The 12,722-nt window shown below is 50.7% G+C and overlaps 1 protein-coding gene across 1 annotated transcript in view; it reads left to right on the top strand.

Moving 5' to 3' along the window:
- Window positions 1-12,722, top strand: part of ITGA11 (integrin subunit alpha 11) — a gene marked incomplete at its 3' end in the record, with an annotated part of 113,347 nt that overhangs the window by 50,624 nt on the left and 50,001 nt on the right. Inside the window, exons 3-5 of the mRNA XM_084239535.1 lie at window positions 5,081-5,181; window positions 9,084-9,175; window positions 11,372-11,486. Coding sequence (XP_084095661.1) covers window positions 5,081-5,181; window positions 9,084-9,175; window positions 11,372-11,486 — 308 coding nt within the window. The remainder of the gene's footprint in view (window positions 1-5,080; window positions 5,182-9,083; window positions 9,176-11,371; window positions 11,487-12,722) is intronic.

Genomic DNA, 12,722 nt, shown 5'->3' with positions numbered 1-12,722 from the left:
TGGTTCCTGAATTCCAAGAAGAAATCTTGAGATTCACTCTGATTGATGATGGGATGACTGAATCAGCGCAGTCAGGATAAAACTGGCCTGTGGATTGTGTTTGGTCCCTAGAACAAGAGATATGCCAAGTCCACTGGATCCCTAAACAGAAATGGGGGCTGCTGAGAGAGAAAATAAAAACCAGGTACACAAGCAACAATGACGTTAAGTGAAAGCAGGGTCACTTTATTGAGCCTCTACATGCAAAAAGTGCTCCAGTTCTCAACAATCCTTTTTCTGGTCACTGAATGTGGGGGTTTCTCTTAGGCCTGAGGCAAAGCCAAAAGCTCCACAACTGGAGACTGTCAGACGGCTGGGTAGTGTGGGTACCTTTTTTCCAAGTGCCTTCCAGGCCATCACATGCTGGATGGCAAAGACAGCAGGAAAGCAAAGACATCTCAGCCCTCAGGAAATTAGGATGCTGAACCACTGGCTGGTTGGCTGTGGAAAGTCTAGAGTAATCAATGTGAGCCTGGGCCTCAAAGGGACAGTCTCCAACACCAGCTCTACATACCACAGGAGCTGTGCAGACAGGATACTGGACCACAGAGTAGGATGATTTGAGTCCTCTTTCAATTTATATTTTATCTGAAGAAACAGGGTTACTGATATTTAATATACAGATTGACAATGCTACACCAGTATAATTTACATGTAAACTCACACATATTGGAGGTACATGTTACCTTTTTTCTTTTTTTTTTTAATTTTCTTTTTATATTCCCCATACAATTGCAACCCCCTTATTTTGACCCCAATCCCACCTTTCCTCGCTCCCCCCCACCACCATAGTGTGTCTCTGGTTCACAGTTGTTTGTTGATTTTGATTACAATCCACAGGCCAGTTTTATCCTGACTGCGCTGATTCAGTCATCCCATCATCAATCAGAGTGAATCTCAAGATTTCTTCTTGGAATTCAGGAACCAAAGCGGGCCCTTTCTCTGGATGCCATAAATGTGTACGCACAAGCCCTGGCCACCACCTCATGACAGTGAAGGGCTTGAACTGATGAAGATTATGTATCGAGAGGGGGAGGGCTTAGAGAAGCATCAAGAGCTGAAGTTCTGATAATAAGTTCTAATAATAAGTTCACTCATAGATTCCTGCTATGAGTGAGACCATCCAGTATTTTTCTTTTTCTTTCTGACTTATTTCGCTGAGCATGATCCCTTCCAGCTCCATCCATGTTGCTGCAAATTGCATGTGTTAATCTTTTTTGAATGCTGAGTAATATTCCATGGTATATATGTACCACATCTTCTTGATCCAGTCATCTATTTTGGGCATTTGGGCTGTTTCCAAAGCTTAGCTATTGTAAACAGTGCTGCTATAAACATAGGGGTGCAGGTGTTCTTTGGAATTGATGTTTCTGTGTCCTTTGGGTAAATACCTAGGAGTGGAATGGCTGGATCATATGGGAGCTCTATCTTTAGTAGGTTGAGGAATCTCCACACATTGCCTTTTTTCTAATGGGAGTATGCAACTTAAAAATTTCAGAGACTGAAACTGCCTTGAAGGATGGAGCTGAGTCAGGACTAGTCCCTGTGGGGCCTTGTTGGAAAGGGTGTGAGGGAGGGGGCCAGGGTTCCCTTCTCTAAGCCTACATCCTTCTGGGAGTCAAGGAGCTCGGCACCCAGGGGCCAAGACTTGCCTTCCTCGGTGCCATCTCCACAGTGAGCCTCCTCCCAAGCCTGGCCTAGACCAGAGGGTGGTGGGTAGAGGGTCCTACAGGGCTGTGGCCACCAATTCTCCATGCACAGCAGCCCATCCCGTGCCCACCCCACCCCCCTGGAGAATGCTGGAGCCCACAGCCACTGAGTCATGGCCCGTGGAAAGGGCCCCTGCTCACCACAACCTTTGGGGTTTGCTGTGCTGTCTGGTGCCCACACCACAGAGTATAGGGTGTCCGGCCTCCACGAGGCACAGAAGGCCCCGAGGTTCAGATGGCTATATAAGGCTGAGGCTGCAGGGGGGTGACAGGGCTGCCAGACCCCAAGAGCAATTTGGCTGGTCTGGATGGTGACGCAAACATTTTCCCCGCATTTCGGCAGTGAGACTGAATCATATCCTCAAAACCTCAAGCCTGACGGCGCACATAATGCCGACACTTCAGAAAGGCAGAGGGTTGACCCAGGCACTCCCTTCACAACAAAGAAGTATTTGGGACAACACAGAGAAAGCTGCCCTGGTTGAACTAGTCCCGGCTCTGCCACAGACAGAGGAGGGTCGGTTCCCCACTTGGGGCCTCAGTTTCTGCGTCTGTACTAAGGCGACAGCAGAGTCCCCATGGCTACCTCACAAAGTGCCTAGGAGCCCCAGAGAAATCAGGTGTCATAGTGGGCACCCCTGGTTCTTTGAAAAGAGCAAAGCTTGGTCTTAACGCAAATTTTGCATCAAGAGGACTTGGTGGATTTACTGCCAGATTGTCGCCTGCTGGTCTTCACCAGGACACACAACTTCTAGAAAGATACGGTCTGTATATGCTTACTTAGATACAGCACCTTCTGTTTCAGATGTCTTTGACCCCCTTTGACTTCTCACAGTGACCTAGGAAGGTAGCAGGGCAGGAACTCACCCCGGCCAAGAAAGTCTGGAAAGTTCCGTGAACTCGAGGTCACAAGGCAAGCTGATGACAGAACCAGGGGGACAACCAGCACTTGGATCTTCCCCAAAGATCTCGCCCCACCAAGTCAGTTGTTAGGTCTCCGAGTTCCACAATGTAAAATGGGAAGAGTTTTGAGGATCAACCTTGTAAGGTTGTGGAGTGTGTTCTAGAAGACAATGAAAATTGCTATTCTAGATGATGGCCATGGTTTTTCTAAACTAGAAGCTTCTGGGGCCTGATTCTCCTAGAGGCACCCACTAAGGTAGTCCTCAAAGGCTCTCTTTCCAGAAAGCACTGACATTCGGGCAGTGGTGTCCTGGACAGGCTATCCTTCTGGAAGACTTGGTCACAAATCAGGTTGACCTTGAAAACCAAAGTAGCTGGAAAAGCAGGCTTGGAGCCCAGACCTCACTTATTGACTTGCCTCTCTCTCTCTCTTGGATTGGGGATTGAGGGGACTGCAAAGAAAGGAACAGCCTTGACCACACAATCACCAGCAGAATTAAGCAGCCAAAACTCACGTCGTCTAGACAAACAGATTTTATGAGTCCAATTAATTTCTGCCGGTCAAAAATAGGCATGCTTAATAAGTGTATATATTTAGAATCTGTCATTATCTGGTCCCCAGGGGTGAAATTCAACTCTTATTTCATAGACTCTTAATTTCAAACAGAACTCTGTAAACTCCCACTTCAGACCTCATGTTCTTTCCAGAACTTAGAAGTGAGCAGGGGCGGGGACAGGGGGATTTCACCACAAGAAGCCACTGGAGTCTGTGTAGCTTGGGCCCCTAGATCAGTCCCCCTCTCGACCATCTTAAGTCCAAAAGTGAGCAATTGTTTCTTCTTCAGACAAAGTGAGGAAGAGGCAGTGCCCCGGGGGTTGGGTAGAAGGAGAGCTCCTGGCAGAGCAGGATTCCGAAAAGTGTCCTTGCTTCCAGTGTCCCACCTGTCCCTGGGCCCCAAACTCCACACCATCCATTCTCTGTCCCTCCAGGTCTGGGAGACCCTAGATTTGTATGAGCTGTGCTGCCCTCCCACTACTGCACAGCTGTCCCTGGGAGGGACACACAGAGGAGGCCGAGAGCTAGGCTTACCCTCCTGGCCTAGAAGGTTCCAGATCTTGCCAATGCTGACAGAGAGGGCAGGCAGGCACTGAAAGAACATGCTGCCTACTGTCAAGGTTTCACTTCCATCAGCACTGGTGTTCTGAGTACTTCTCTGTGCCCCTCAGCCCCACAATGTTGCTCCCCTCTGGTGGGCCAGAGATGAAATGTAGAGGGGAGCTCTAAGGAGAGGGCCCCAGGACCATGCAGGCTGAGGTGACATTCTCCCCAGCCTCAAAGGAGCTGAGTCCCCAGCCCATGCCCCCAGGACCATGAGCTTTTCATCCCAGCACTGCTGGGGTTTGGCCAGTTCAGGAAGGAGTAACACTCACTCTAGAAATATGTGTTCATGTGAGGCGTCTTCATCTCCTGTGGCTGCTTAACTAACCACCACAAAGTGGATGGCAGAAATGTATCCTCTCATAGCCCTAGAGACCAGGTGTCCAAAATCCAGGCTTAGCAGGGCTGTGATCCTGCTAAAGGATCTGGGAGGACCCTCCCTTGCCTCTTCCAGCTTCCATTGGCCCCAGCCATCTTTGGCTTGTGGCTGGCAGCATTGCCCCTAGCTCTGACTGGGTCTTCACATGGCCTTCTCCTCTCTCTCCTTTGTGTCTCTGACAAGGACACTTGTCACTGGATTTTGACCCCACCTAGATAACCGGGATGGTCTCATCTTGAGGTCCTTAATTACAGCTGCCAAGACCCTCTTCCAAACGAGATCACAACGGCATAGCTGGATGGCTGCCCTGAGCTCTCTTTAGCCCCACTGGTTGCCTTACCCATCCTGAGCAAATGCCTAGTGACTCAGGGGAGGGGACAGCCATGAGTACTAAGAATCATGCCTCATGGCAGGTCATCATCTGAAAGACTGTCGTATAAGGTGAGGAATGAGGCCCCATGCCGGTAGTGACCGGTGGCCAAGACTATGGCTCCAAAACCATCATTTCTCTGCCTGAATGACTGGGGCTACCACCCTCACCATATTAAACAAACTCATATTTATCAAGACTCAGCTCAAGCATCTCCGCCTCGGTGATGTCTGCACTGCCCCCTCTTCCAGGGACCGCCTTCATCCCACTTGTTGCAGGACCTTGTGGTCCTCATCACCGTATGTTGACAGTTTGGCGATGGCCTGGAGTGGGCACAGGTCCTGTGACTGTACACTGAAGGGAGACAAAGCTCTGAGTGTGTGGTCTGCATATAGCCATTACCACTTGATGGATTCCCTCCCATGGCCTGACCTCACCTTCCCCTCAACACACCCACCAAGTTCCTTTCCCAAGAAGAAGCCCCTCCCACAGTATCTTCACTTGTCTTCCTTTCTCTCTAGGCTGGTGGTGGGCGCTCCATTGGAAACCAACGGCCATCAGAAGACAGGAGACATATACAAGTGCCCGGTGGCCCACGGGAACTGCACCAAGCTCAATCTGGGTAACTTGGGCCCCCAGTCTCTCCACAAGGAGACCAGTGGTTGTCTAGGGCAGGCAGACGCTAACACAGGTCCAGTCAGCTGCCCTGCAAGGTGACCCAGCTCCTAGCGCTGCCCTCGTTTCACAGATGAGGAAGCTGAGGCTGAAAAGGAAGATGACTTTCCCACAGTCACATAGCTTGTCAGGGACCGGCCAGGAGTCAAATCTAAGTGTTTTTTTCTGACTCATCCACTGCCCCTCCAAATAGGGTTTTCTCTCCAGGGGAAAACTATTTCCTGTCTTTTTCTTTGATTTTGAAATAATCACATGGAGAGCTGACATCCACATATCTTATGTAATGTTCACCACATGCCAGGCACTGGTTTACGCATTTTTAGATGTTTTGACTCATTTAATCTCTACAACAACCATATGAGAGTTAACCATTTAGCAAAGGAGGGGATGACCGCATAGAGGTAAGGGGACCGCCTGGGGCCACCCAGCTTATGAGTTACTAACACCAGGACCCCAGCCCCGGCAGCCCCTTAACTCGTCCTCAACACTGCCTCTCTGAACTCCAGGCTAGATTCCTTGTGGAGGAGCTGTCAGGCACAGAGGAGATGTTGTGAGCAGCCTCCAGGCCTTCATGACCTTGTCCAACCCACACATGTGCCCGTGCACACTTTTGGGAAAGCACACACACACCCCCATCTTCTAAAGCATGTCCACTTGGTCCTAAAGACCAGTCAGTGGCCAGGCCATCACCATGTTGTCAGACGGAAGCAAAAGTTCCACTTGGGCTGAGAAGTCATGATTTCAGGTCTTACCTTAGAGGGCCAGCCTGCTCCAAGGCCAGGTCCCTTAGCCTTCCCTTCTCCCAGAGGACTCCTCCGCCCCAGAGCAGTGAGGTGGGGAGAGCAGGGGCCAAGTGGGGGGAGACGGCAGAGCTTCAAGAGCTTAGCAGATGGATGAAAGGCCTGCATCAAAGAGAAAGCCCAGAGAACCCAGATCCCCAGGGCAGCCAGCTGTCCCATCATGGGATGCCGGACGCTCCCGCTGTCCACATCTGCAACAGCCCCACAAGTGGGAAATTCAAACCCCAGCACAGGCAGAGCCCTGACTTCAATGAGGGAACAGTCAGGGAGGGGCCTGGCTGGTGGCTCATGCACCCCCTGGTCCTCACTGGCCTGATCGCAAACTCTGCCAAGCTGGTGGTCTCCTTCACCGTGTGTGCAGGGACACCCACATCCTCTCTCTGAACCTCAGCTAGCTCCTAGGTAAAGTGAGGTGGTGGACTCAGCCACCCTCAGATCTGCTCCAGGTCTAACATGCCCCTAACCTTTAGTAAGCATCTGGTATATTCCAAGGCTATACTAGTTACTGGGGATGCGGCAGCGAACAAGAAGCCGGGGGTTCTGCGAGGAGAGGACAAAGCCAGTTGACAAATGAGAAAGGACCTCAGGTAGGGATAAATGCTATGCAATAAACTGGGGTGCTGCAGTAAGAGGAGCTGGTGAGAAGGGGGCTGGGGTGGGGAAAGGTCATGGGAAGAGGTAGGGAGAGAGGTTCTGCCTTGGTGTGGTGGTCAGGGGAGTCTTTTCTGAGTGGATGACATTTAAGCAAAGGTCTGCTGGAGACAGGTGAGGCTGGAACATTATGGGCAAAGGAGGAGCAGGCACAAAGGCCCTGAGGTGGTAATGAGCTCTCTGTCAGGGGGACAGAAAAAAGGGCCCTGCAGTGAGCGCAAAGGGAGGGGAGGCAGAGGAGGGCTGCTTTCATCACTGAGAAATGCTCCTGGTACAGGTGGGGACGCAGACACCTGAACGGATCATTGAGTTTCCTCCCTTGTTCTGGATTCCATGGGGACCCCTTTCTGCTCCAAAGGAAGAGGAGCCCCTGCTAACAGTGAGAGACATGGAGCCATCAGAGCCTGGAAAACTTTCCTGAACCGGGGCATAAGCTTGTGCAGCAAAATGAGGCTCATTGGGAAGCACTGCACTTGAGGAGTGTTTTTTTCCCTCCTACTGAGGAGAAAACACACGGCAGGAAGACCATCTGTCAGCCTATCCTCACAGTGGAAAACGCAGGGTTGGGAAACCTGAGGCCTGGTTTTCCTATGGCCTTTCCAGGCACTGAGCCTCAAGCCAGGAATGTTCTTTCCTCCCTCCAGAGGAGGCTGAGAGCTGGTGTCAGGCATCCAAGCCACCATCTATCACTAGACTTTCTTTCCAACACCTGATTGAAGTCAGGGTGTGATGACCAGAGATGGGGGGAGAGGATGTGAACCTGGAAGGCAACCCGTATGTATAAGGAGGGACCCTCACCCAGACCCACAGAGAAAAGTGTCTGTCTCTCCTGTTCACAGAGATCTTGACATTAGTGGTTGCCCCAAGCCCCCAAGCCGTAAGAACTTCAGTCATTGAGACAAGGGAGAGAGGGAGGTAGGGGTGAGGTGAGGGCCATGCCCTGAAACAGAGGGAGCACAGAATTCCCCAAGGTGCTGATGGGCAGGAGTTTCGGGGCTGAGAGTTCCTTTCCAGATTCCTCGCTACCACCGCACTGCCACCACATGGGAGAACTCCGGATGTAACCAGGTATCTGGGTTTGAGTCCAGCTCTGTCATTTACCAGTGGTTGACCTTATAGGAGTCAGTAACCCTCCCAGCCCCTCAGTTTCTCATCTCTAAAATGGAAATGGTGGCTTCTAGGCCTCAGGACTGACAGGGCCCCTGGCAGGGCGCTTGTGGACAGTACTTTGCAAAGACAAGGCACCATAAAAACCAGGGTTATTACTAGTATATTCTCTCTGGGTTGTCTGGACAGACAAAATAGAAAACAATCCTGGTCTTGGCTGGTAACACAGCCAAGAGGGGCTAGATTTCAAAAGGAGTCTTGCTACACACTGAGGGAAACCAAAAGGAAGAACAACAAACACAGCTGCCCCCAGCCCCAGCCCACGAAACAATCAGGCATCTGAAGTTCTGGCCTCTGGTCATGCCCAGCCTGGGGCTGCTGGCCTGGCCCCTGAAGGCAGGCCAGCATCTCACACTTTTGGTGCCCCAGAGCTAAATGCTGAGTATTGTTGGTTGAAACCCCCCAAGTCCTCAGAAATCACATCTAGATCATCACAGCAGGTAAGGATTGACTCTGGGTTAATGAAATGCTCAACTTTCTTCCCCCTAAACACACACACCCATAGATGTACCCATACAGCTGTGCACACACACACACTCACGCACACACCCCAACATAGTTCTGGGGAATTCAAGCTCACTTCCTGCCTTTCAGTGACTTGACAGAATGATCTAGTCAAACCTTAACCAGTGTAATTCTATTTAATAGTTCTAATCTACCACAACCCAATCCTTGCAGCTAGTCACAGAATGACATTCTGGGGTAAGACCTTGCACCTCTAGAAGGCTCTTGCAAAGTACTGTTTGCTACCTGGGGGAATCAGTTGTTGGCTTAGCTTTATAAGTCACCTTAGCTTATCAAATGAGCAGAGGAAAAAAGTCCTTGCACACTGGCTTTGGGAAACCTATGGCAGGAACTCCACACTGAGGAAGTCAGCTTAGGTGTGGTGGAACGCTGGAGGCCAGACAGATGTCTGGAGGAGGAAAAGCTCTAGACTAGGAGATGGAAGATGCTGCCATGTGCTTACTGTGTGACCTTGGGCCTTGGCCTCTTTGAGACTCAGTTTCCTTGTTTCAGAGGGAGTTGAGGGGAAGCAATGAGACCATGTCTGGGCAAGACCTAAGTAAAACAATGTGCAGACGAGCCAGGGGTCCAGAGGGGCAGGGAGAATCAGGGAGGACTCTGCCTGGCACTGACCTGCGCCAGGCACCTGGGTAGCCAGCAGCAACAGCAGGCTTTGGGCAGAGGACATGGGAGGGGCTGCAGACTGAGCTTCTCCTTCCCACCCCAGGAAGGGTCACGCTGTCCAACGTGTCTGAGAGGAAGGACAACATGCGCCTGGGCCTGAGCCTGGCCACCAACCCCAAGGACAACAGCTTCCTGGTAAGACCATTCACCCACCTTCTCTCCCAGTCCCAGTGCTCCCTCCCCCTTGAGGCAGGTGGGGTGTCAGGCCAGTGGGCAAGTCCTCACACATGCGCACGCTGCACTGCGTGCTCCACCTGCTGCCTGCCTGTGCAATTCAGCAGACAGCGTCCTCCATTTTCAGGGCACAGTCGAGGCAGGACAAAGGATAAGCCCCTTTCGTCCACATACCTGCCTGCTCCTTTCCGCCATGTTTGAGTGAGCACCATGAGTTTGAGCAATGCTGGGATCCTCCGGGGACTGATACTTTCCAGAAACAGCTGTGAGAGGTTTTAGAGAAAAATTACCCCAAAAAGCTCACTGTCCATTTTAAAGAGGGCTTGGTCAATCTTCCCTCTTTTTTTTTTAATTTTTTAATTTTTTTTATTTATTTATACAAGCACTGGGTACAGTCAGAGGCGCAGGAGGGTGAGAGAATTCACCAGGGCCAGAGTGGAGAGCAGAACAGGCAGACTGATGAAGTACACTGCTGAGGGGAGCAGCAGGTGGCAGGAGAGGTTTGCATGCCATATGGGACCCTCCCCCAGTGGCTGGGGATCGAACCAGCGCTGCAGAGGCTGCGGGCAGCTTCACAACCCAGCGCTCAACCGCTGCACCACCGGGGAGGCCCTCAATCTTCCCTCTTGTCCTTCAATTCATTTCTGTTGGCAGAGGAGACATGTGGGGTGTGGAGTACCAGACACCAGGGCAAAGGGACTGGGGTGCTCAGTGACCTGAGAACATAGTGGCCCAGCCAGGGGAGTCCTGAGGTACTTGGGTCTGCGGTCTGCCCACACCTTTCATCATCCCCAACCAAGGCAAAGCAGGACCTCAAGCCTGTGCATAGACTTACCCGTCAGGGGCCTTCCTTCCTACTCCCTTGCCCTCTGAGGCTCCTTGTCACATTTCTACTAACTTGATTTCACCTAGTTCAATTTATTGGGATGGAAGTCCAAGAGGGATAGTGTAATACACCCTCAGGGGCCTCTGTTGGGTAGGTTAAGTTTATAAATGACAACTTCGTTAGCTTATTTATTCATATATTCATCCATTCATGCATCAGTCCATCCCTAATCAATTATCCATCCTACCGCTCATCTGTCTATCCATTCATTTCTGTATCCACCCATCTGTCTATATATTGATCCACCCTCTTATCCTTCCATCTAATCAGCCATCCCTTCCTGCATCCAGCCATCATTCATCCATCATCCGTCATCTATCATCCATCCATCCGTGGTCCATCTGGCTACCTCCAGTCATTCATCACCCATCCGTCCATCATCCATAATCCAACATCCATCCATCATTTTTCTGTCTACCTATCCATCCATCATCCATCCATTCATCATCCATCAGCCCATCACTTAGCTGTCCATGCACCCAACATCCATCATGTGTCCATCCAGCTAGACATCCAGCTATCGGCCATCATCCACCCCTCATTCTTTATCCTCACCCTACTTCCAAAAATAATTGATAGCACCTTCAACAAAGGACACAGATAAACAAAAACCTTTAAAATGTACATTAAATGAAAAAGAAAAATAATTAAAGAAAGGGAATGGAAGTGGAATGATCACTCCTCTAAATCAAATGAAATTACAGCCAGAATTTAGTCCTGGATTTCCTGGCTGCAGGAAAAAGACGGCCTGAAGTGGGCGTTTCTCTTTCAATGACCAATCCCGACTCTAAGAGGACATCATCATTCTGTCTTTAAGTGGGAAACTGACACCAATATTTTGGGTAACAAATTTCAGAGAAAGAGTAGGCATTCTTTTTTCTTTCCTTAGTAAGAGCCCTGGGTTGTTACCCAGACCTGGCCATTGCCCAGCAAGGACAGTGACCTCTGCAGACAGAAGAGCTGTTCTAGTGACCTCGAAAGGTCTACTCCAATGGAGGAAAAGACCCAGCTCCTGTGCTGTGGGTGGGTGTGAGGGGGCGGTGAAGAAGTCACAGCCTTAAATGATATAAGAATGGGGCGCTCAAATACAACAAAGGACTCTAAGATTAGTTTCCTTCAGCAAGAGAGAGTTCAGTTAGACTCAAAAGAGACCCTCTAAATCCTGAGGATACCAACACTCAGAGAATGTCTGACTTGGGTGATCCAAAGGCTCTTTGGCCTTGACCTCTCTGAGGCCCCCACTAACTAAGGATGTGCACTGTGCTCCCCAGGCCTGCAGCCCCCTCTGGTCTCACGAGTGTGGAAGTTCCTACTACACCACAGGGATGTGCTCCAGAGTCAACTCCAACTTCAGGTTCTCCAAGACTGTGGCCCCTGCTCTCCAAAGTAAGTGGCTTCAAATCTGGACTCAGGCTGAGTGGCCCACAGTCTGTGGGACACTTGGGCTCGGATCCTGGCTAGCCTGTGGCCATAAAGCAGCCTTGGACTATAGCTCTGCTCTGGCTCTCTGGGTAGCCTGGGATGATCACTTCACCTCTCTTGACCTCTGTGGCCCCCACAGAGTGATGGGGGGGGTCAAATGAGCTAAGGTTATAAAGACAGTCCTGGGAGCCAGCGGGGTTCACTGCAAACCCACCCTGAGGTAAGACAGATTGCTGGGCGACATTATATAGTCGGGAGGTGGTTCACTGCACAACTCACTTTGGCTCAGTGTGATTATTGCCCTTTGGTGTTATGCAACAGCCCTATGGGTGGAGGGCCAGGGTGAACAGAAATGCCCCTGATGATAGTCCCATTGAACTGGTGTTCCTGGACATCAAGAAGCTCTCCCCAGCTTGCTCAGAGGCTCATGGAACACAAACACCCTGCCTCCCGCCCCACCTGCCAAGAAAACCTGGGGAGTAATGCTCAGACCCCACCTTCTGCAAGCCCAGACTGCTTGGCTCTGAGCCTCATGATTTCCTCTGGGCTAAATACCATGGCCCAAGCAGCTGTGCCAGTTTATTGAGGGTGCGGGGATTAGCACCTCTGGCTAGCCAGCAGTTTCCTGCAAACAAGACCCAGTCATGGAGATGGAAAATAGTGCTTGGGGAAGGGAGGGGATACCTCAGGCCAGGAGGGCTGGCAAGTGGTCTCTAGCCTGATGAAGAGGTGTTGGTTCTAGTCACACGAAAGACAGTGCCTATTGGGGGGTCGGGGGGGGGTGGTACGTGGGTAAGGGAGGAGGCAGTCCATCACATGAGGTGTCCATAAGGGAACATCACCACCCCCAGGAGCAAGGGCTGACCATCTTCAGCCTCCCTGGGGTGGTGATGCCCTCCCCTGGGCAAACAGCAGCAGTATCATGCGAGTTTGTCAGGCAGATCCCAGGGCACCCCTCTCCCCTGGGGAGGTTCTAATTCAGTAGATCTGGAACAAGCCCAGAGTATGAGTGTGTGACATGGCATCTTCAGCCTTATTTAGGAACCACGCATCTAAAATAAAGTTTTTCCCAAGGTATCTTCTTGAAAGGGAAACTCTGATATTGTAAAAAAAAAAAAAAAAAAAAAACCAGCTCCACCATAATAATGCATTCACATAAAACTGGTTTCCAAATAAAAGAAAACTGGTCTCTACCACCAG

Source organism: Talpa europaea (assembly GCF_964194135.1).
Source record: "Talpa europaea genome assembly, chromosome: 8".
NCBI classification, from domain to species: Eukaryota; Metazoa; Chordata; class Mammalia; order Eulipotyphla; family Talpidae; genus Talpa; species Talpa europaea.
The sequence above is the reverse complement of the archived record's forward strand: the minus strand, read 5'-3'. Positions and strand labels throughout refer to the sequence as shown.